General features: G+C 44.9%; 1 protein-coding gene across 6 annotated transcripts in view; it reads right to left on the bottom strand.

Moving 5' to 3' along the window:
- Positions 1 to 22,564, bottom strand: part of REEP1 (receptor accessory protein 1) — a 65,043-nt gene that overhangs the window by 20,164 nt on the left and 22,315 nt on the right. For 4 of the 6 annotated variants that reach the window (XM_039723835.1, XM_039723840.1, XM_039723839.1 and 1 more), the window contains exons 2-6: positions 17,212 to 17,284; positions 14,357 to 14,433; positions 12,405 to 12,525; positions 10,760 to 10,873; positions 3,874 to 3,924 (exon numbers count right to left, since the gene is read on the bottom strand). In XM_039723835.1, the coding sequence (XP_039579769.1) occupies positions 3,874 to 3,924; positions 10,760 to 10,873; positions 12,405 to 12,525; positions 14,357 to 14,433; positions 17,212 to 17,284 (436 nt within the window). The remainder of the gene's footprint in view (positions 1 to 3,873; positions 3,925 to 10,759; positions 10,874 to 12,404; positions 12,526 to 14,356; positions 14,434 to 17,211; positions 17,285 to 22,564) is intronic. The other 2 variants (XM_039723836.1, XM_039723841.1) reach the window with 1 other exon arrangement.

The raw sequence follows: 22,564 nt of genomic DNA, 5'->3' as shown, positions 1-22,564 counted from the left end.
GGTATGTTCTCACTCCAAGAGGCATCTCCAGTTAATCCTTTTGGGCCAGTGTAAGCTACATTTACTCTGCAAATGTTCCTGGGCTGGTAACTGCAGTTGCCTTGCATGGCTGGTCAGCTGGGTGAGATCTCAGCTGCCCAGAGCTCAGTGCAGCTCTGGATGGGTTTTGGAACCTGCACTGAATTCCTGCACAGACACCCTGTTCTCAGTGGCTGGTTCAAAGCCAACACAAGATATCCTGCCCTGCAGCCTGATTACAACAGGCAGAACTCCAGTGAGAGCAATCTGACCATTAAATAACATTTTGCTGTTGCAGAATGACCAGGCCAGCAGAGCCAGAGGGTTGGAACTGATGAACTGTAATTTGAGTGCTGTATTCCTCCCTCACACCCAGCTCAAGTGTCAGCAGGGCTCAGGCTTTTCACCTCCCCCCAGCTGCTCTGCTCAGCCAGCTAACCCAAATTCCATTTCAGTCCAGCCAGCGATTTCTGTGTGTGGACATGAGTCAGGTTAGAGAGGAGATTCATGTGTCAGACCAACCTGGCAGGGAAGATGACACCAACACACAGAAAATGAAGAAGATGTGTGAATATTCTTGCACTGTACCTTGTGATATAGCAACACAGAATGATCAAAGGCCCCAGGAGAGCTTTGAACCAGGGACCTGATATGTGCTTGTCATCTATGGCTCTGTTACATCAGCATGTAATACAGAGCTTGAGCACAGACTGAATCAGCTGAACTAAACAACCTTGACTTTCACCAGGAAAAAAAGAGCTAAAATTGCCTTTTTTTAATTTTTGCTTTAATTTAACCTCAGTTTCTAATACCAAAAATAAAGATGGTTTATAATACAGGTAGTAGCAAAATATTACTTTTTACTGTTCCTACCATTCTATGAAATAATTTTTCCAAATATCAGAAATGGCAAGAACAGCAAAGGCCTGGGCTGAGTGAAGGCACTGAACACCTGTGAAAACCTGCAGAGTTCCATTTCCTTTCTTTGGCCTTTGTAGGGATAAACTTGATTTACTTGCTCCTAGAATACATTGTAACATTCACAGTTCTTGCCCAGTTACCATATTTTTACTTGACCCCAAATATAAATGTGACAGAAATTACCACAGAATGGGGATAGTTTCAGAATAAAATGGAAAATATTGTTTACCAACCTTTATTTCCCTACTATATAAGCAGCTGGTATATATGAAATCACAAATATTTGAAAAACCAGCATGATGAGGGTTGGCAGAGCTGTGTTGCAGAAATACTTTATCCAGTTGAAATGTTTATTATTCCACAAAAAGACTTATCTTTTATTAGCAAAAGAAAATAACAAGTTAATAGCTGTATTTCTCAACAGAATAAATTTAGCACAGCACGTGTTTTGGGCTGTGTTTTGTTAAAACAATAATGTGGAAGATGAAGAGCAGCTGTTTGGGGGAATTTTTGTTTACTGTTGTGGCCATGATCATGCAGATGCTCTTCCAACTGCTATGGACATGAGAGATATCCCAGGAATTTCAGCACAGAGAGAGGATCCAGCTCCTGAAGCTAAGCCTGTGCTGCAGGCCAGAGGCATGTTTGCAGCACATCCCCACAGATCTGGGCTAGTTTTATCCTAGAGAGTGTGACAGCACTAACACATGGCAGCAGCTGCAGTAACACCATTTCACTGTGTCAGCAGAGAAACTGCTCAATGTTATCACAAAGCCTCCTGAAAACTGTGACTGGGAGGGCTGTGGGACTAAGGATGACCCCAGCTCTCTCTCCTCCTCACTGAACACCAACAATTGCCAGGATGATTGTGCTGGCAGTGTGGGACCTGTGTTTTCAGGACTTCAGAGGACACAAGCATGAAATGGTGCTGGAAAACTGAGCCTTAACTTCCCTGGGCACAAGACTCCCTGCCTGGACTCAACTTCTCATCCAGCTTATCTTCAGACATGGACCACCCCTGTGGGCATGGAACTTCTGATTTTACAGACAGTGAGTTGGTGAGACAGTGAGGTTCTGGTGGGAACAGGTGTCTCTCTGTTCCCTGATCACTGCAGTGCATCTGTCCCCAAATTCATCTGATTGTGACCACAGGTGAAGGTACAGCACAAATGGAAGTGGAGCTCTGCAGGCTTCCTTTCCCCAGGATCTACCAACCTCACAAGTTCTCTTTTTCCAGAGAAGAGCCAGGGCTCAGTGCTACTGAATAAGATAAAACACTAAAAAGGACACAGTAGTATCACTGCCCAGTCACTGCTATCACTTGGTATCAACCTTGTTTAGATTCATGACTGCACCAACAGTTTGAGGGCATTGGCCACCAAGACAAGCTGCAGGAGCTCATTTGTGATTCTAAGTGAAATTAAAGCTCCTATCCACATGGCATAGTAATTAATCTCAAACTAATTTAAGTATATCTGCTTCATTTGGTCAAAATGACAGTAGTATAGAATTCCTTCCTCACCCACATCTAGCACACTCTCTCCTTTTTGCTTTAAAGACTGTGACAAAACAGTATTAAAACACTGAGCTTCCAGAGCCAGCAACCTGCACACTGCCTTCCTCTTCTCCTCTTCATGTTGCAAACATCACCATCATCATCTCCAAAAACAAACATCAACCTCTCTGGGTCCAGAGCACAAACACTGATGCAACCAGTATTTGCCTGGAAGGATCAGAAATACTTTCAAAAAACTGACATCTGCATTGTGACAAGCACTGTAAAAGACACTCCATCAGAAATTTCTTTCTCCATCTTTTAATTTCTTTCACCACTTTATAATCAGTCTCTGCATTCTCATTTGAACTAAAACTTTTTAGAGGAAAATGCATTTAGGAGTCTGGGAAAATCTGGGTTTAAATGCAATGGAATTATTAGCTATAAATACTTCACTAATGTATGTAGGTAGCTAAAGCTAAAGTACATCAAAATAAACAATATTTTAAAAATCTGCAATTTATATAACAGTCCCATTGAATATGATCTAAATATAAACAAATAACAGTGTCTAGACCTTATCATTCCTTCAGTCTGAAAATATTAAAGAATTCTGTAAACATTATTTAGGGTTCAAAACACCTCTAATACCTACAAATTCCATTTTGCAGCTGTGGAAACTATGACACAGCATGACAAATCAGGAACCCAAAACTGCCAAGTCACAAAAGAGAAGCTTTTAATACAATCAGTGTTGATGCAGGATGGCACCTCCTGGCCTTTTGTCTCTTAGGATCAGCAGTTAATGGACAAGCAAGGGAACATGAAGTCACACTCAGCACACTTCCAGCACAATCCTCAATCTGTTAATGGTCTCCTCTCTTTTTGCTGTGACTGTGGTTAGCAGTTCTCCCCCACAGATGCCTGCATGCATGTCAGCCTCCATCCTACAAGGTGCAGAGCACATTCCCAGGATGCCAGCTGGGGCTGTGGTGTCAGCAGGACTGCCCCAACCACACCTGTCAGAGATCCTTCAAAAGCTCCACTGCAACCCCAGCCATCCCCACAGGGGTCACAGCACAGGGAGAGAGGCTCCCTTCATCCATTAGTGAGAACACGACAGCACACACAGCAGCTTGGCCAACGAAGCAGCAATCAGCCCAGTTAAATGAGTGTTCCATGTAAAAGCTCCCTGCCTGGAGCTGGAATCCCTTCCACTGCCAGCAGAGGACTTGGAAGGCAATTTGCTGATGAGATCAAGGACAGGCTTTTAAAGCTCAGCACGCAGGATCTACCCACTGGAAGCAGAGCAGACAGCATTTGGCCTCAGACCAATCTCAGCTGGAAACAGTCCAAACTAGTCTAACAACTAGTCTAACAACTAGTCTAACAGGGAGCAGACATTAGTTAGGGGTTAGTAAAAGCACTCAGCAGATTACCTGCCCTTTTTTCTGGTCCCAATACAAGTGTAAATGGAGTAGCTGAGAGACCTAGCAAAGGGAAAAAAGAGAGCCATTGTGGCAACACACATAAAAGCTTTGAGAAATAAGATCTATTTGAAGCATAAGTAATTAAGGTGAGACATGAGCATGACACTGGGCACCATGTGCAGGGACTCACACATAAAAAGCAGGACACCCACCTGTGGGCTACACCTAGGTCCTCGCTTCCTCAGCTTCCCCAGAGAGATGGTGAAACCACTCCTTAACCCCAGCTGACAAGGTGTTTTTAAAGAGTAAAGCAAATTATAAACACAACGGGCTGCTACTCCACTCCTTGCACTTGACTGATACTTCCCACTGGAGAAATCCCCAGTGCCAGGCCTAATGACTAATTGAGGCACAGGATTATGTGAGGGACACGTGGCAGTCATTTTAGTCCTGGTGACTGACAGTTCTCCTGAGCAGTAGGGTGACAGTGGGGAATTGCTCACAGCAGTGAGCAGGAGTTTGCACACAGAAGCTTCCTCATGTCCTGAGCAGAACCATCAGCTTTATGGCCTCAGCACAGGCATGACTGAAGGAGTAAATTGCTTCTGCCACCATATGAACACAAATATCCTACAAGAAATATCCTTATTTATGGCCAGAGCCTGCGTGCCATGCCTAGTCTGGAAGAGCTACCTGTTTGGAAATGTCAGACAGCAATAAAGACTCAAAGGGAAACCAGCTGACGTTAACGTTGATGGTGGAAATGTAATTTCATCCACCCTTTTTGTTTGTGCAGTTAATTTCCTCTCCAGGGAACTCTTTGTTATTGTTTCTCCCACACTAGTCTCTCTGTCTAAGTTTATTTTTTGGTTCTGCTGTCCTGTGCATTCAGTGAGTGTTGTTTGCTTGTTGGAGACACCAACCAAATCTCCCACACTAGTCTCTCTGTCTAAGTTTATTTTTTGGTTCTGCTGTCCTGTGCTTTCAGTGGGTGTTTGCTTGTTGGAGACACCAACCAAACAGCCATGAACGAGGAACTGGAAAGAGTTACCTGGACTGTAACTCAAACAGCACTAGGATTCTACAGATTTGTGAAAAACAGATTCTTAAAGACTTCTGAATAAAAGATGCATCACACATGACAAGAATACTTCACAAAGCACTGTAATCAGTGGCATGCTACCATATATTTTAAGAAATTCATTTGTTATTCCTCTTTATTGGTGTAAAATAGCTCCAAGATCTTTGATTTTGGATCCCAAATGCAGATCCTTTAAAAGCAGCTACTTTCAAAAGCAACAAGCTCAGCCCCTCTGAGATGAGAGCAAAGTGTCCCCAAAGGCTTCTCAAACTGTGAACTCTAAATCACTCCTGACCTCTGCAGCTCTAGGCCATGTTACTGATGAGGGCACATGATGTGGCCATCACAGATGTGGTGCTAAGCAGATTGCTCAGAACTGTGCTCCCATATGTTTGCTCAGCAAAGGAGCACTCTCCCCCTGAGCATTGGGATCTAATCATTACAAAGAGGCTTTATCAAGCATCTTAAGGGAAAGGATGCTCCCCACCCCTGCCTCCCTCTCCCAGTTCAAGTAGAAGTGCAGTTCTCCACTGTTATGTCCCAAAAAGGCAGCATGTCTCTCCCACACAATTTTTTTTCCCAGTTTCCACAGTAAATAGGTCTGAAATTGCACAGTAAATTAGGGATCTAAATATTGATTTTCAGGCAATTGCACTGGCTACACCAGCTGGATACTAGAAATCACTTAAAAGATGCTGTTTGTCTAAAGAGAATAAAGCCTAAATCATCACCAGCATTCCCCTCTAAGTGTCCTGGTTTAAAAACCAGCAAAGGCACTGAAAAACTTCCTGATAAATTTCTTAGGCTAAAGGTCCTTGAGGTAACGAAGCCATAACCCTCCAGGGGAAGGTGAGCCCAGGGGTGGAAATAGAAATGAATAGAATGGAAATGCCAGCCCAGACAGGTGGTTTGGGAACTGCTGAGGCTGCACTGCTGGGCATTAGCTGAGCAGGAGGGTGCACACCCTGACCCCTCCTGCCTGCCTGCTCCCCTGAGCAATACCGCATTCCCCACGCATGACAGGCTCCTGCACTGCTGCTCAGACTCATTAGGCACAAACGGGCTTTTTACTGGCACCAGTCATGTGTGCCTGTTCCCTCCACCTCTTTTATCTCCTCCTGCCAAGGCTCTGCACCCACTGCCAGCACCACGCTGTGCCCCACTGCCCGGTGTAAAAGCGGGCACGCAACGGGGCACGGCGCCAGCTGCTCTGCCACCTCACCTACAGAAGGGCAGGTGCATTGCCAGAAACCTCTGGAGTACAGTGATCTGTTGGCATGGGATGTTTTCTCCAAATCTCCTTTGAAAAGCAGTGTTGAGGCTGCAACTTGGGGATGATTAAGTGGTTGGGAGCAGGATTTGTCTTCAGGTGGGGAAAGATGCGGGTCTGTTTGGCAGAATTGGTTTGTTCAGGGTGGGGAAAAAGGATACATCCAAACAGGACCTGGGAGACTCAGGAGCTTGAAAGAGAGAGTGAGAGAGCTGGGGGAGAGTGTAAAACTGGTGATGTGTGGGTTGTAGAAAGACAGGAGGCAATGGCAGTGCTGGGCAGGCTTCTGGGAAAGCAAGCAGGGATAGAGGATCTGGGGACTGGGGACATGGCAAAGCAGCAGGTGGTAGCAGGCTCAGGGTGACAGGTGGAGGATAAGTGTTGGGAGTGTGGTGACAGCAAGGGAGTACAAACAAGTGTGCTGGAGAAGGCTGGTGCTGCTTCCAAGCCACTGGAGCTTCTCCTTGCTGCAGCCATTTGTGTCCCAGCTGCTTACACTGAAACCTGACTGGTGGCAGTGAAAAGCCCACTTATGCCCAGGATCCATCTGATGGTTGCACTGCCTGGCTGAGGCTGTAACAGCCCTGCTGCTGCTGCTCCCTTCTGCTGTGACCCAAATGCAAGCTTGTTTTCCCTCCACCAAGGTGAGCTGGAAAGATGGTGGTGGTCAGGGCTCTTCAGGAATGGAAATGGCTGAATTAGCTGGAACTAATTGAAAATGCACAAAAAGCAACAGGATTTACTGCCTGGTCATTTAATCCTGCCACTTAGGACTGACCCACTTGAAGTCACCACATGTGACAGAATCACCAAGTGATGAGGACAGGATTAGAGCCCCAAATGAGATTGTGCTCCTTGGTGGGGGATGTGAGCTGCTGGGAGCAGGGAAAAGATCTGTGCTGAGCACCTAGCAGGGATAATAAACCAAATATCCAACATTCTGTTTGCCTAGTGAGCATCAAAAATAGACTCTCCAGAGAGAGAGAAAACACCCAAGTGAGCCAGCTGGGCAGACCCAGGGTGCTTGGGACACTGACAGCTCCTCAGCCTGTAAAATGAACTGGCACAGGTTTGTGCCAGCATTAGCACAACTGTGGCTTCAAAACAAAACAGAACAGGGGCAGGGAGCAGGAGGAGGGGGAAGGACAAGCCTGCAGTTGGCTAACTGAAACCACAGGGTATTTAAGATAAAAAAGGGAAAGGGACAGGGGATCAGAGGTAAGGAAGGTGTGGCTGTGCACAGCTTGCAGCATCTTAGCCTGCAGTAAATATGTAAACAGCAGCCTGTCACACACCAGTGGTAATCAGAGAGACAGATGCATTGTGTTGGACAAACAAAAAGATGATGGGTAAACAGGATGGATTAAAAAGTACAATGGACAAAAATAATGGATAAAAAAAAAAAAGATGGATGAAAAGAATTAAAATATGAACCTCACCCAAAGATCTTATCATGAAAGACAAAAGACCATGATGGATCACAGCTCAGACAGAAAGGAGAGGACAGGGCTAGGCACAGCATGAGACAGGTTCTCCAGGTATAGGAGCCTTTAGATTTCAGCTAATTTACTGAAAACAGATCTGCACAGAGTCCCTTTCCAGCCCAGCAGCTCACTGTGTATTGCCACTACATGAAGATGATTTGCAAAGCCTGGAGGTCCATTTCTGCATACAAAAGCATCTTTTCCTCACCCAGTAATCCAAGTGAAGCAGTAAATAATCCTCACATTCACTTGCTGGTAAAAGCCATGTTTTCCATGGAAGCTGCAGGAGCTCAGTGCTACTGAATAAATCATCATCTCTATAGGTTCCAATTGTAACACAATCCTTTAAAGGCTGAAACCAAATGAACTCACTTTCCTACTACACTCAACACTTATCACAGACTAGCTGGATACCCTTAAATCTTGGCATTGGAAAAGCCATGAGAAGCCTTAGAAACAGTATTCTCCTTCCTCCTTCCCTGGAAACTTCCCCCTAAGGACAGCACTGCAGTCTGGTCTGGCATCTGTCTGCTCAAAGGGTTTTCCAGATAATTAGCCATTTAAATTTCTCTCACACAGGATAATATGGCTCAGTTATACCTTCTCAAGTGAGCAAGGAAGGGCGTTGACATGCAGTTGACAGCAGCTGAACACCAGAAACAGCTCCCACCCTGCCTGTTGTACCACTCCTCTCTGGGAAACAGCTCCCTCCTCAGCAGCAGGGACAGCTACGTGGAGACACATCCACACCCACCCAACCATATCCTGGGTACCTGAGGAGCCCCAGCTCAGCACTCCTGCCCTGCAGCTCACCAGGCTGCAACTCACACCAGGCTGCTCTCCCTGCCAGAACAGCAGCACATTCCATCTCAGAAGGGCAAGGCACAGAAGCTGCTTTAACCATCCCTGGATATTACACTGGGAACAGATTGGGGTGTACCTCCATGGACAGCACAGCTGATCTGTCTGCTTCCCAAGACCAGGAAGGGGTGATCTTGCTTTCCTTTCCTCTGGCCATGCTCCTCACAATGCAGTTCAATTCCTTTCCCTATGCTGGCTCAACCACATGAGATAAGTTTGTGGGCTTAAAAGAACATACCCCTTTATTTTTCTTTCAGAATTAACTTTCTGATAGATTAGAGATAACCTGAGGAGGTCCAAAATGCTGGTGCACCCTGGGGGCTGGAGCACTACCCCATTTTGGAGGAGGAGAGCTGTCAGATTGGCTCACACTCTGTGTTGGATCTGCACCCTTAGGCACACAGAAACAAGCAACTTGCTGAAGGCCACAAGCCAAAGTAGTGAAGGAAGCTAGGGGTCCTATTTTTTCCTCATACATTCAGAGTAATTTAAATGTTAAGGCTAAAGGAAATACTTGAACAGTCCTTTCTTAGTTGCAAAAATCAATCTATTCAATAACCTCTCAATCTTATTAAGAAATCCTTTTCCCCTCCCCAAAGTAGCGTGCAAGAAAGACTCTTCTGGCCCATTTACAGGTTGCAATGTCTTAAGAGTTTTCTCTCAAGTTGTGTTGGCAGATGTGCAATACAATAATACCACATGAGTCACAGAGTTGTTTTCTTCCACCACTGAATGGGGAGTTTCATCAACTATGAAAAACAACAGCTTCCTTGTACCATGGAGACTCTTCCCTCTCTTCCCCATTGCCACTGGAGCCACATTTTAAGGCAGAGAGAGTCTTAAGAAAAACAGCAGAAAAGTGGAACAGTGGGAAGGAAAACTGTGGTGCTGGCTGTTCATTCCAGTTGAACAGCTGATGCAGACACTGTTGCAGTCCTGATGGAGGAACAGGTTGGCACTGTGGGTTTGGGTTACTGTTGAGCTTCTCATATTCAGGAGCTACCTAGACAGGAGCCAGAATTCCTTTGGGATTCACACACAGTTTCTCACTGTGTCCTAAAAACAGCTCTAGCACAGACAGTCTGCAGCACCTTGTAGGAAGGGGCTCAGAGCAAAGGCAGTGCTGTACAATTGGCATTCCTAGAGCCTATTTATGTCCCCAGTGTGACTTCTTCAGGCTTACATGGAAGCAGCAAAAGTGTTAAGTGTCCTGGAGGCATCACAAAAATGGTATTTCATTGGGAATACGATATACAGCACTGGCCTAGCTCCACATTTATCCCAGGTTTCAGTCCAAATTTGGTTTATCTCCCAGTCCCTGGGTTAGAAGAGTTTCCCTACTGAAGAACAACAGCTCAGGAGAAGACAGGCTGGACAATATAGTCTGCACAATGCTAGGCAGGGAAAAAGGAGACAGTTTTTGGGTTTAGCATATCCTTGTGATCCCATGAGCATGGCACACCCTTTGGGCTCCCCCCTTCTGTAATACCTTGCTTTCAACAGGCTTTATAAGCTTTATGGTATTTGGCCTCCCAAGGATACATAATGCATTTTTGCAGGAAGTAAGGCCAAGACATACTAAAGTGATGTGTCTTAAGTAATAGGGAAAGCATTTGGCAGATGAAAATAACTTCCTTCAACTCCCATTCTCATGTTGTTCCTACTGCCAGTACCCTCCTTGTCCATATGTTTCTATCCTTTTGCAACAGGCGCGGTAGCCAAGTCTCACCCCCAAAACACAGTGTGCACATCAACTCTAAGCCCATGGCCAGAGGGCAGGACCCCAAAATGCAGTTATCAAGTCCTTGCAGCTTTTATGCAAGAAAAGGAACAACAGATAACAGCTATTTTCTGGGTTTGGCTCTAAGCCAGGAAGAGACTATAGGATACACCCCTTCAGAGGAGACCCCTCATCCAATATCTACTCATCCTGCAAAAGCAAACAGTGGCACTTCCCATTCACTCTGACATAACATCCCAGCACAGAATTATACAACAGTTATGTTATCTTGTTATGTGTATGCCTTACAGAAGAACTTTTAGCCTTCATGAACTTCATCTTCTTTCCTGTCACTACACAAAATTATAGGTCACTATACAAAATAATGAGAGAACCCTTATCCCCACCATCTCTCCCCCTCCACACTGTGGCTGCTGCTGGCAGAGGATGCAGAGAAGATGTTAATGAGTGCCCCTTACCTTTGAAGCTGCCATGACAGCTGCTGTGGCTGCAACGTTCAGCCCCCGCTTCCCAAAGTGCACAAGGGCATCGTAGCTCCGGTCCTTCGCCTGGATCAGGCAGTCATCGATCTCCTGTCAGAGCAGAACACAAAACAAACAATTAAAAAAGCACAAGAAGGACAAGTTCAGGCTTATGCTCCCAGCCTCGAACTCCTGGCAGAGTCAGGTTATACTTTATGGAGGTAGATGTGCTCCATGTCCTCTGCCGTGGCTGGAAAGAAGTTCACAGCCAACATTTGCAAAGAGAAAAAGTTTGCTGGGGGGTAGTAACTCCCATTGCAGGATTGGGGAACACTTTATTCTACAAATGGATGATTGGGACCCAAAGCTGGGGTCTGGAAGCAAGAGAAATCTGCCTGAGCAACACGGACTGATAGCCATTTGCAAACCACGCACTCCAAAGACAAATGGGATTGCCTCAGAGTTAAAAATATTCATATGATGACACTGGGCAGCTGAAGCTGCACTGCCCTGTGTCCAGGACAGGTGGTCTCAGAAATATCTGGGATATCTCTGCACATCATAGCTTCAAATGCCCATGGAATTGGTAGGCCCAGAGCTTCTGGACTTTGATGCTGCTCAATATACAGTGAAACAGTTAGGGAAGTTCCTGCCCTTATTGTCTCCCTCAGGACACTGGGGTCTAGATGATAATGATAGCAGAGACTTCATTTCTCAGCTGCTGCATGTGCTGGGTTAGTAGGGCCTGGAGGCTGTGCTGCTGGCTGCTCTCCCTGTTCCCCACAGGTGAGAGGTGGCAACTCAAAATGCATGAGCCCTACTTGGGAGAAGCACAAGCAAAGGCAAGCAGAGACAGGGGACTGATTCCCACTGTCCCTCTGGGACAGGACTGAGCTCCAGCTGTTCCTTCACTGCCTGTGGCTAAAGGGACAGCTTTCATTTCCAAGTTGCCAGTGCAGGAAACTCACTCAGCAGTTTTCATGTTGGTATGTGGCAATAGCTGTTCTTGGTCCATTTATTCTCATGAGCCAAATGGATCTGCCTGACAGTGTCCCATTCACAACCACAGGAATCTCCCAGGCAGGCAAATAATCCAAGTTGTAATGTCCCACTCCCAAAATTAGCATCTTTAATTTGAGCAAGACATTTTTTAATCTAGGACCTCAACAGGCTACATGCCTTTTTTCACCACACTGCACAGCCAGACATGTGCTTGCTAAGCCCATTTTAGACTGCCTGGGCTGTCTGCCTCATTGCTGCACAATGTTTTAGGCAGAACAAAGTTGAGGAGCCCTGGCTGCCAGACCAAGTTTCTCTGTTATATCCAGCCACAACAGAGCACTGCAGCTATAATCAGCCAGTACATGCAAAGCAGCTCAGGAGGTATTTTTATCCCACTCCCTCCCACCTTCTCAACTGCACCAAAATGAGTTAATAAGTGTGAGTGCACTGAACAGATGCCAGTATTTAAAAACACAACAACCACAAAGAACAAAAACACCAGCCAAAAAGAGGGGATCAAATGATAGAGGAAGAGAATGCACAACTCCCAATCCTTCCATGAAAATGAATGATACAGGGACTGGAATAAACACACCATAGTTCTGTTCCACTCAGAGAGGATTCAGGCACCTGAGATTACCTTTTCTTTTGAAGACAGGGTTGGATGAACAAATTTCCTGTACAGGAGGCTGGAGCCTTTTGTGTATGGAGACAGCAGCCAAGCTACAAAAGCTATTTTGAGTTCATAGTAGAATGGAAACCTAGAAGAAAAAGAGGGTTACTGTTTGCTTCCAGTTTAACCACTGCCTTTAATTAGAGATGCTCAGCACAGGTAGGGATTTGCCAGCCTGGCTTAAGGCAGTTTTTGCTTACCAAAAAATCTAAGGATTAAAGTGTATTGACTCAGTTTTGAGCACATCTCAATGATGTGGGTGAATCTTTACTTGGTTATCAGAACCTTTATTAAATGACCTGGGAGAGACTCTGACATGTGCTAAGAGGAGCTTTCTACATGCAAAAATCACAGGTGCTGCCTTCACAGTATCCCCAGTCATTGTAAGCAAAGACCAAACCAGCAAACCAATGTTTCATTGATATGTATTTATGCACTTTCCATCTCTCTGCCCCTCAGCTTTTAAGCTAACACTTACATGGCTGAAACTGAAATACAAGAACCTTTGTTGTGCAAGAAACATAAAGGTGCAGATCCACACTGACTTTCAGGTGGGGCTGCAAAACATGGAGGACATTAACAACAGGACATCCTTTAGCTGTACCAAGCAGCCAGGGACATCCTGAGATTAAATTATCCAGAGTTTTTTTCTGGAGGGCAGAGCCCAGAGCTCAAGACTGGCCACCCAGCAGCACCTTCATTTGAGCAGGTATATTGCTGCCAGCAGTGTGATGAACAATTGTTACTCTTTGCAAGCGAGAGCAGTGCAGACCCTGTGATGGCTGTGGACCAGCCCAGCTGGACCCAGACAGGTTCCTGCTGTGCCACTGAGCCAGCTGGGCCAGCCAGCACCCAGGTTTGACACCATGGGCAATGCTGCAATGCTCCTCTGAGCATGGATGTGCCAGGCTGATCTCCCACCTGACTGAGCATCTCTACAGCACACTTGATTTCACAGGCTGGATGAGCCCTCTGCCATTCCTCTTGGCAGACCCACATAATTCATCCTCCAAAAAATCCCACAAAGCTCCAGATGAAGACAGGAGATGTAGATCTGCATGCAAATTAGATGGGCATTAATGTCTTTTATCTCCTTTTCAATAGATCTGACATGTTGCCAAGTTGTCCCGATTTCCTTCATCTGGAGCACTCACTCAAGGCATGCAGTGCTGTGCAGGAACAGGCTGTAAGGGCCATGCACTACAGTTCCATTTTCATCCTAAAGTCTACTGATCTCACTGGTTTCTGGTAGAAAGGCCTTACTATAAAGGGCAACCAAGTAATAAACAGTTTCCAACCTGAGCATCCAAAAAACACTGAAACTAATAAATGGGCATTTATGTGCTCTTGTCCTGACAGAGGCCACCAGGAATCCTTCCACTGGCACCACAGGGCCAAATCAGTGTTGACTGTCACTGTCCTCCACCAAACCAGAAACCCAGCCTAACCAGGAATGTGCCAGGCAAAACATCCCAGGAACAACCACCCACACAGCAACCTACAAAGACTCGTGCTGCAGGGCTGTTTGTACCTGATCCACAGTCTCTGTATTTACTGTAGGACACAGCCAGGCAAGTCTAAAACTCAGCCTGTAGCTAAATCAACTGTTATTTATGTGATGACCTCTGCAGCATCCAACTGGGCAGTCAGCTGTGCCTCTCTGACAGGCAGGGCCTGAGACTCCAGTAATGATTTCCCACTAATGAGACACCACTGAGCCTTTCCACTTCTTTCTTTTTTTCTGTGACAGCACTGAGAAAGGAAGCATGTCTCCTGCAGATAAAAACCCTCTATGCACTTGAAACTGCTGAACCCCTGTACAGGAGTCAGTGGCACCTTTGTGTGCCATTTTTCCCCTTATAAACATTTCCATTTTCTTTTCATCTTGTGCCAAAGAGCCTCTCCCCTCTGGTGCTTACCAGCAAAGAAAGATATCCGTGAATGTCTCTGCTGTCGTGAAGAGCGCGAATATGATCCAGTACATCATCCATTTGACCTGGTAAACAAAAACAGTCTCAGACTATCTCTACAGGCACAAGTGCACAGAATAACTCTCACAGGAAGAGAAATTCTTAATCCCTCACCCTCCCCACTGTGTATTTAGCAATTACTGTGGACTTGAAGGTGCCAGTTTGCCCCACTTCAGCACATAACACGTGTCAGATTTACACAGCCCTTGGGAAGGTGACTGTGGCCTTTAGGACTGGTCTTAGGAAAAGAAGAGACTGTTCTTAGAGAAACTCCACTGGCCAGTAGAGCATGACAGCCCTATCACAGGGCATTAAAAATCTCTTTTAGCTCATGTTAATAGCAAATGTTAATATAAGGTTGTTGGCCAAACTCCAGTTAAGACAAAATGTAATTACTTACATAACACCTACAGCAAGCAAAAGGCAAAGAGGTAACTGCCCATCCCATAATTCAGGGCTCAGGAGCACAATCAACTCACCACAATTTACTGACTCAGTGGGCAGCCCTGGAGTGGCTGTGCCTACTCCCCCCATACCCAGTGCAGTGACAAGAGCAAGAGCAATAGTTTAAATCCCTTGCCTTGGGCTCAGGGGACAATGTTTTACCTCACTCTGGGAGTGAGAGCATGTGCTGTGCTGTCTCTGTTCAACTGGAGAAACTCCACTGTCAGGGATGATGGTTTCCTTTGGGGTGACAGCAAAAGAGTCTTTGGGGATGGTGACTCAGTCAGATAAACCGCAGCACCTCAAGGAATTCAGGAATTTGGAAATTTTTGTCACTGAGCACTAAAAGCACCTAAAAGCACAGCTCAACTGTTCTGAAGTATGTAGTATTGGTTCTTCTCAGGATGGAAAAAGATGGTGAGACAAAGGTTGTTAATTTAACTGACAACAGCTGTTTAATTAGGTGTATTTGAAAATGGAGATCGCTAAGCAGCTTTGCTGGAATGTTAAAAAGCTTAAGGAAGTAAAACCCATGAAAATCCATGAAAATCCATGAATTAGAGAATTGACCCATGTTAGCTAAGGCTGGTACAATTGCAACAGGCTAAGGAAAGGCTGGAGGGAAGAGAGTACAGGAGGGATACCTACAGTAGGTGCTGCTCTGGGGAATGGAAGATAGAGGTGTCAATAAATCTGGATCTCACCAGCTTGGAAATGATATCTCCATCTTCTCCCTCATACAGTGGGCACAGTACTGATAATCTCCATCTCCCTGTAGGTACTGGAATTATTCCCTGAGCACCTGTCACTCTGCTACATAACTGCTCTCCTGGGATTTATATTTATGTGCATATTTATATCTATATGCAGTGTAACAACAATAGTGGCACTGCCAAATGCCTGAGAGCATCATCTTCCTAGTGCAGCTTCTGCCAGACTTCTTATGTAACTGTGACTCCTCAGAGCCTCAGTGCCAACATGGCTCTCTCAGTTAGACATTACTGCCAGCAAAACTCTTAAACACAAACCAAGAGCTGGTGTGGATGGGCTTGGATCAGCCTAACACATTCACCAAAATTACTATTGCCAAACAGAATAAGATTAGAGTGATGTAAGTTTTGATTGATAAGTAAAGGTTTGTCCTGTGTCAGTGTAAATTATTACTTAATTTATAATTTTTTTTAATTGGGCCTCAATGAATACATTGTCACAACTGCTATATTAAACTTAAATCAATTGTAAGGGCAGACCAGGTTTTAGATCAGCTCTTCTCACATTTGCGTCACAACCACAAGTGCCTGATGTGAGTTCCTCTTTTACAATTAAATTTCCAACAGGAATTGGACCCTTCAACAAAATGCCTTCCAGTAAGAGACTATGGAAACATTAAGTATCAGTGGCAGACACTGCTTGGAGATGCTCGTGCACATCTTCAGCATTTTCAGGAAAGAGGCCCTGAGAAGCAGAGCTGTGCAAGGGCTGCAGAGACATTTTACCTTCAGTATCTGCTGTGTTCTGTAACACTTATGATTCTCAAAACACCCAAAACCATTTTCTGAAGGAGGAAAATTATAAACAAAACTCTTAGCAGCCACAGTGAGTCCCAGATTGAGTTTGCACTAAAGATTTAATGGGATAGACATGTATGCTGTTATCCAGATGAGAAAATGGGCTTGTTATCCCTGGGGTCTTGAGAGGATTGAAGAGTCAAGATCTGGAGGCTGAGCTGGGTTCAGTGAAGTTAAAAGAGCTCAGGGCACTACAAATCCTACAGGACCCCCACAGCATCCAAGTGCTTTTGATTCTCCCTCACTTCACTTTCCCTGATGGCCCCATATGCCTTTAGAAACCAGGGCCCAGGGAAGATTTTTCAGCAAAAAGAAAAAAGAGAGCACACCCAGCTGCCAGACCTGCCTGTAAATAGGTCACTCTGCAAGGAAGGATGTTTCTGTCTGGGGATTCAGTCATATGTACTTCTAGTTGCCGCCTCTTATCCTTGTTTTGAATAAGCAGTTAAAGCTTCAAGGCTTTTTGAAAAGGCTTTGATTTATGCTGCTCTTCAGAAACAAAGAAGAGCACACAAAGCTCTGGATGCCAAATGCCTTTTAAGTCAGCTGTATATCTCACCACCAGAGGAGCAGCACGCATTTGTCAAGGGGCACATCAGCTCTGCACTGGAGCCAGGAGCACAAACCCAAGTCTCATTTGTGCCCAGCAATCAACCATTCCACCTTCAGGCCACTCTGCCCCTTGCGCTGCTTTATGAGCTTTCCCAGAATACAGACAACACTTTTCCAATGTGGTGAGGAGCAATCTTAGAAAACAACCCCCCCAGCACAGCCACAAACCTCATTACTCACATATTCTTTGATGTCCTTTGATTTCACGGCTTTGTAAGAATAATATGCCGGGTAAAGTGTGCCAAATATAAGCCTGGAAAAAACAAACAAACAATAAACGGATTAAATTGATTTCCTGTCACAGGGAAAGATTTTTTTCCCCCTCTGTGTTTTAAATGTGGGTTTTGCACTGGTAAAAAGTGTTAGGATTTGATTTAAGCTTGAGTGCACTAAGTACAGCACAGGAGTGATTTTGCATCACTGAATTCAGAGCAGCTATTTCCAGTGACTTGAATGAAGAGCAGAGATTCAGGCTGTTTTTCCTTTTGCAATGGTTTCCAAAGCTGTACTTTATGAGTTACACACAAAACAAAGTAATCAAACCAAACAAAAAAGGCCACCACCACACATTCAAAAGGAAATTAAAAGTCTGATCTTGAAACATTCTACTGCAACACCAGGAATATGGGAGTATTGCTTTCAGAGAGAGAATTATTTGTCTAAAATCCCTTCCACCTCTATTCAGTGCTCTGAAAAGCTGGCAGATAATAAAGCAGGATACAGGTTCTACTGGTGCAAGGGTTTGAGTGCCTTATCCTACATTAAACCTGGTCTAGGGAAGATCCTTGCACTGTTCAGTAAAGTCAATTTGGACTCATGAAAGGAGGAGGAATCTGCCCACCAAGATATGCCAACATGATCAAGCCTAAAAATCCCAGCTCTGCTGTTCTTTCAGGCAGCTTCCTTTCATTTTCAAGTCTGAAAGGGATGCTGTCAGCTTCAAGATTTCATGTAAGAAAGAAACAAGGATCTGTAAGTTAAAAATAGCACTACTGAGAAAAACACATGGAGAATTTTTTATACTAGGTTCTCTCTGCATCACTGCCTACATGCTTATTCACTTGGATTATTCTGGACATAAGCATAGGCTTGTCAAAACCACTTTGCCCTGCCCAGGTTTCAGTCAGTTTTATTCAAAGCAGGAGGATGATGCTGCAAAGTCTAAATTTAATAGATTGCAGGGTAATGTTTATTGGCTTGCAACGACCCATCTTTCTGTGGAAGCTTTTGCTTTAAATTCACACAACTGTTTCCTCCACTCCTGGGAATGGAAATGATCAATGTTTCAATCCCAAATTGTGGAGCCACATGGACCCACAGTCATCTTTTTCCACCCTGCCAGCAGTGACTGTGTGCCGAGGGACTCGTAATTACAGTCAAGTCCATTACGTGTGTAAGACATTAAAAATTAACACTCTGGGATATGGTGCACCATCGTACTTCCCGGAGCTCAGGAAGGTATTTATGAAAGAATGGGGTGAGCCAGCACTCATCTTGATTTCCAAAGCAGTGACCAAAGGCAATTTGCCTGCTATTCATCATGCTCAATGTAGCATGGCTTAGCAGAACCTGAAGCACAATGCAGACTTCAGAATATCAGCTACTGAGTGAGGAGATTCAACATTTTACAGAGGCTTCACACTGCTTTCAGAAAGCTTTGCTGGAAGCAGTCAGCTCCAAAATTGTTTCACTCAGAGGGGCTTGTGCTATCTGCAAGGATCAGATACAGACTCAGAAAGATCCTGGGAAACCAAAAGCATTTTTGTCCCTTGCAGTTTCCCCCCAGACAGCAACATGGGTTAAGGCAAGGATGAACACACACAGAGTGGCTCGATCCTGCTCTCACTGAGATATAATAACAAATATTCCAAGTGGCAGCAGGACCTAATCCAAAGAAGGAAGAGTTCACAAAAGAAAGAAAGCTACAATACTCAGAAAATAACAGCTGAGCACATGAAAAATATTTTTGGCTCTCCTTATAAAATGCACTGCAATGCTGTTCTTCCTTCTTGGCCTAGGCTGGCTGCTATCTCACACTTTTATTTCCTGCAAATAATCACTGAAAGATTGATATTCATTTCCTGAGTTTGTGCTGGTAACAGAAAGTCACTGGATCCTGAAGAAGCAAATGGTTTATAGGAATACCATAAAATAATTTGTTGCAGACAATAAATACTTGGGGAAAAAATCCTGTGAGGGAAGGAAATTGCAATAATTTTGCAAGTGCAGAGCAAGGGACAGTTAATAAGGTGACGTGATCTCCCTAAACTGGAGATTCAGGGTTTCACTGATTTGCCTTGCAATGTGTTGTGTGCATATATGGACATTTATTACTGCTGTGGTTTACCAGACTGAAAATTGATTTAAGGAATGTTGGAAGCCAGTCTTGTCACTGCTGTGGCTTACTAAGTGGCTTGGGGTCACAATCTCTGGGTACATGCTACAAATGGAAGACAAAAGATGTTTGGGCATTTCTGTAAAGTATATTCAGGGTTTTTAAGACAAATATTTGCATATAGGGATATTTCAAAAAGTCTCTAGAAGTTACTGTCTTTACTTGGCTTTGGATCAGGGTTGAGTGCAATTGATTTAATTCAAACATGCACATCAATCCTGCATCTCTTCCCTCAGTTCCTCTACCCTGCTGAAGACAATAATTCTCACTTCCCCCTCTTCCAAGCTTCCTGCGTAATTAAAGTTATTGTTGATTCCTGCCTTCCTTCATCTCCATGCTCAGAATGTTGCCAAATCACTCCTTCTGCACGCTACACACAAACCTGAGGTTGACCCTTTGTCCCTTGAAAACCATAAAGTCTTTCTTTGTCCAAGTCTCCTTTCCACCTCCTTTCTGTGGTCTCTACCCCACATGGATGCACCTGTGTTTAAACCTCTCTCCTCTGTCCCAGTCACCCCCACTCCCAGCCTAACAAGCTGAAGTAACTTATCTTTGCTTTCCATGCCTGAAAAACGTTGTTCCTAACCCCTGTTGGTTTGCTCTTTTATCACATCCTACCTCGGTCCCTTCTCTCCTTTAATGACTGCAGTGCCACCACCCTCTTCCTCTGCTGTTCCCTGCTTGTGTTCTCCCACACCCTGGAGCTCCTGTGCTCCTTGCTCCCCCAGAGCACATCAGTTCACTGCCTCCAAAACAAGCTGTTCCCTGGCAGTCGTCCTGACAGCCCCCAGTCTGAGACACCAGCCCAATTCCAACCAAATCATCCCCCAGTTCTCCTCATCTCTATATTCTTCTTCTGCCACGCTTCTGATGTTCTCTGCAGCAGATCACAGGACCTTCAGCTTTCTTCCCACATCCCCAAAATCACAGGACTGCCCCTCAGTTCCCTCCCACAGCTGCCAGCTGAGCTGGGACTCGGATGTGCTGTGACTCCTTCTGTGTTACAGGCACTGTCTGTCTGCCTGGTGCTGGCCAGCCAAATTAATGACCTACCTATGGAGTCAGCACTGCAGCTTTCACCTCCTGGCAGACACTGCTATAAAACAGTCTCCTATCCAGCAGCTAATTCTTAGGAATAATGTAGGAAATTTATATTTGAGACCTCTCTGACCCATCTATTTTGGCCACAACCACTTTGCAGATCCAAAAGTTTTGCAGCAGTGGAAAAACAGACAACTTAAGTCTCATTTCCTTAGGAAACCAGCATCAACCCACTCCCCACCCATTTCCATCTTTCAAAGCTTTTTTGAATGAGCTGTGTACCCAAGAAAGCCTTGGCCCTTTTACCTTCTGTGCAGAAGCAGATATCCTGATCATCAAACCTCCCAGACCTTGATGTAGAATAGCTGCTACATTTAAAGCTACAGAAATGTTCTGCAGTCTGGGCTAAAGCAAGCACACACCCTCAGGGCATAGAGAGAGGCAAGGAAGTGGTGACATCCATCAGTGAGTTAGGAAAAGCTCACTTGCAGCACTAAACAAATAACCACAACAGCCTGACAGTTCTGTGCTGGAGGTCTACACCAATTACAATCACCTTGAAAAAGGACAAAACAGCAGCTGTAAAGAAATCACTGAAGAGTCGAATAATTGTGCAACAGGAGACAAAAATCTAAGTAAAAGGTTAGTCTGCCTAAAGAATAGGATAAGGATTAATGCTGAAAATCCTATAATCCTATTAGGCACCTCAGCAGCAGCAATCCCCAGCCTGGATCATTACATGTGCTTCCGGTCATTCTTTGTCAAAAGGGAGACACGAAGGCAGGAGGGGAAAGAGAAAGACAGGGAAAGTGGAAGTGCACTGGGGAGGATCCATATGAGGGACTGTAAAGGCTGTAATTGTTTCTTTTGCAACAAAGACAATTAACCGAGGTTACTCACTCCTCTGATGCAGTGTAAGAGGATGCTCAACTCAATAAAGAGAACAAAGGAAAAGGAGGGGAGAAACCCCCCGTACCACCAGGAGATATTATGTGGAATGGATGGACTGCATTTATTAATATAATTACATTATGTAGGATTTGGGTTTCATTATTGAATTTTACCATTAAATGACACAGGGAAGGATGAAGCTTCCCATATTGTGGGGTTTCCTGATTGTCAGGGGAATAGTAAAGCAACTGAACTGTTGACTCCTCTTTAATGAACCCTGTCATATTCCAGGGGAGCAGATGCACCACCACTAAAGCTCTTTTGTCTCCACTTACCAGAACAGCCACAGTCAGACCTGGCTGTTATATCCTTCTGTTCCTTCTCTGGATCTGCTGGAGCAGTGGTCTGCCCATCACAGGGCACAGGCTATCCCAGATGTGACAGTATTCCTGATGGAATCTAGACTACAGTCTGGGGAACAGCCTCAGAGCTGCCACCATGACCTGGGAGGATCCCACGGGACATCTTGGGTTCTAATTTGGTGATGCTGCTTTTCTCATGGAAAAGCTATTTACCCACAAAATTAACTCTCACACTCCATAAAGTAGCCACTGAAATAAATGGAAAGGTTCTTAGTGATTCTCAGGAGTTCTTGCCAGGACTCAGGTTACCTCCAGAAATGCCTGCACATCCACTCCCTCAAGCACTTTTAACCACAGGGGTCTTTTCTGGGTAGTAACCTGCTGTTACAAATATACCAGCATGGGCTATCTACATCCCAAGCCATCCAGGTTTTGCTCCTCTAGTTACCATGCCACCAGCAGTGTTTGGGCTGCCCAAACACTTAGAACATTGTACCATCACAACACAAATAGAACAGCCCTTATTTTACTCATAAATAACAAATGTTCCCATTTCACGGGTACACAGCAGCCAAGACAGCAACTTCTGTGCACAGGGATAGACACATTTAGGAACCATTGAGATATTTCCTATTTTCTCAACATGTTCACTGGCTAGTGTGTGCTTCTTACACAGAGAGCAGAAGCTGAGCTGTCACCATGCCAGCATTCTTCAGTGATACCACTAAGAAGGGTGCCAACAGGTTTGTGTTCTTTATTATCAGTCCTAATTAACGTTCACACAGTGCCAGATTAAAAATAAACAGCACTGTCTTCACACTAAAGGTTCCTGGTTGAAATCCAG

The sequence above is a fragment of the Passer montanus genome, unplaced genomic scaffold, assembly GCF_014805655.1.
Source record: "Passer montanus isolate IOZ18808 unplaced genomic scaffold, ASM1480565v1 scaffold51, whole genome shotgun sequence".
NCBI lineage: Eukaryota > Metazoa > Chordata > Aves > Passeriformes > Passeridae > Passer > Passer montanus.
This window is presented reverse-complemented; position numbering and strand designations above follow the sequence as displayed.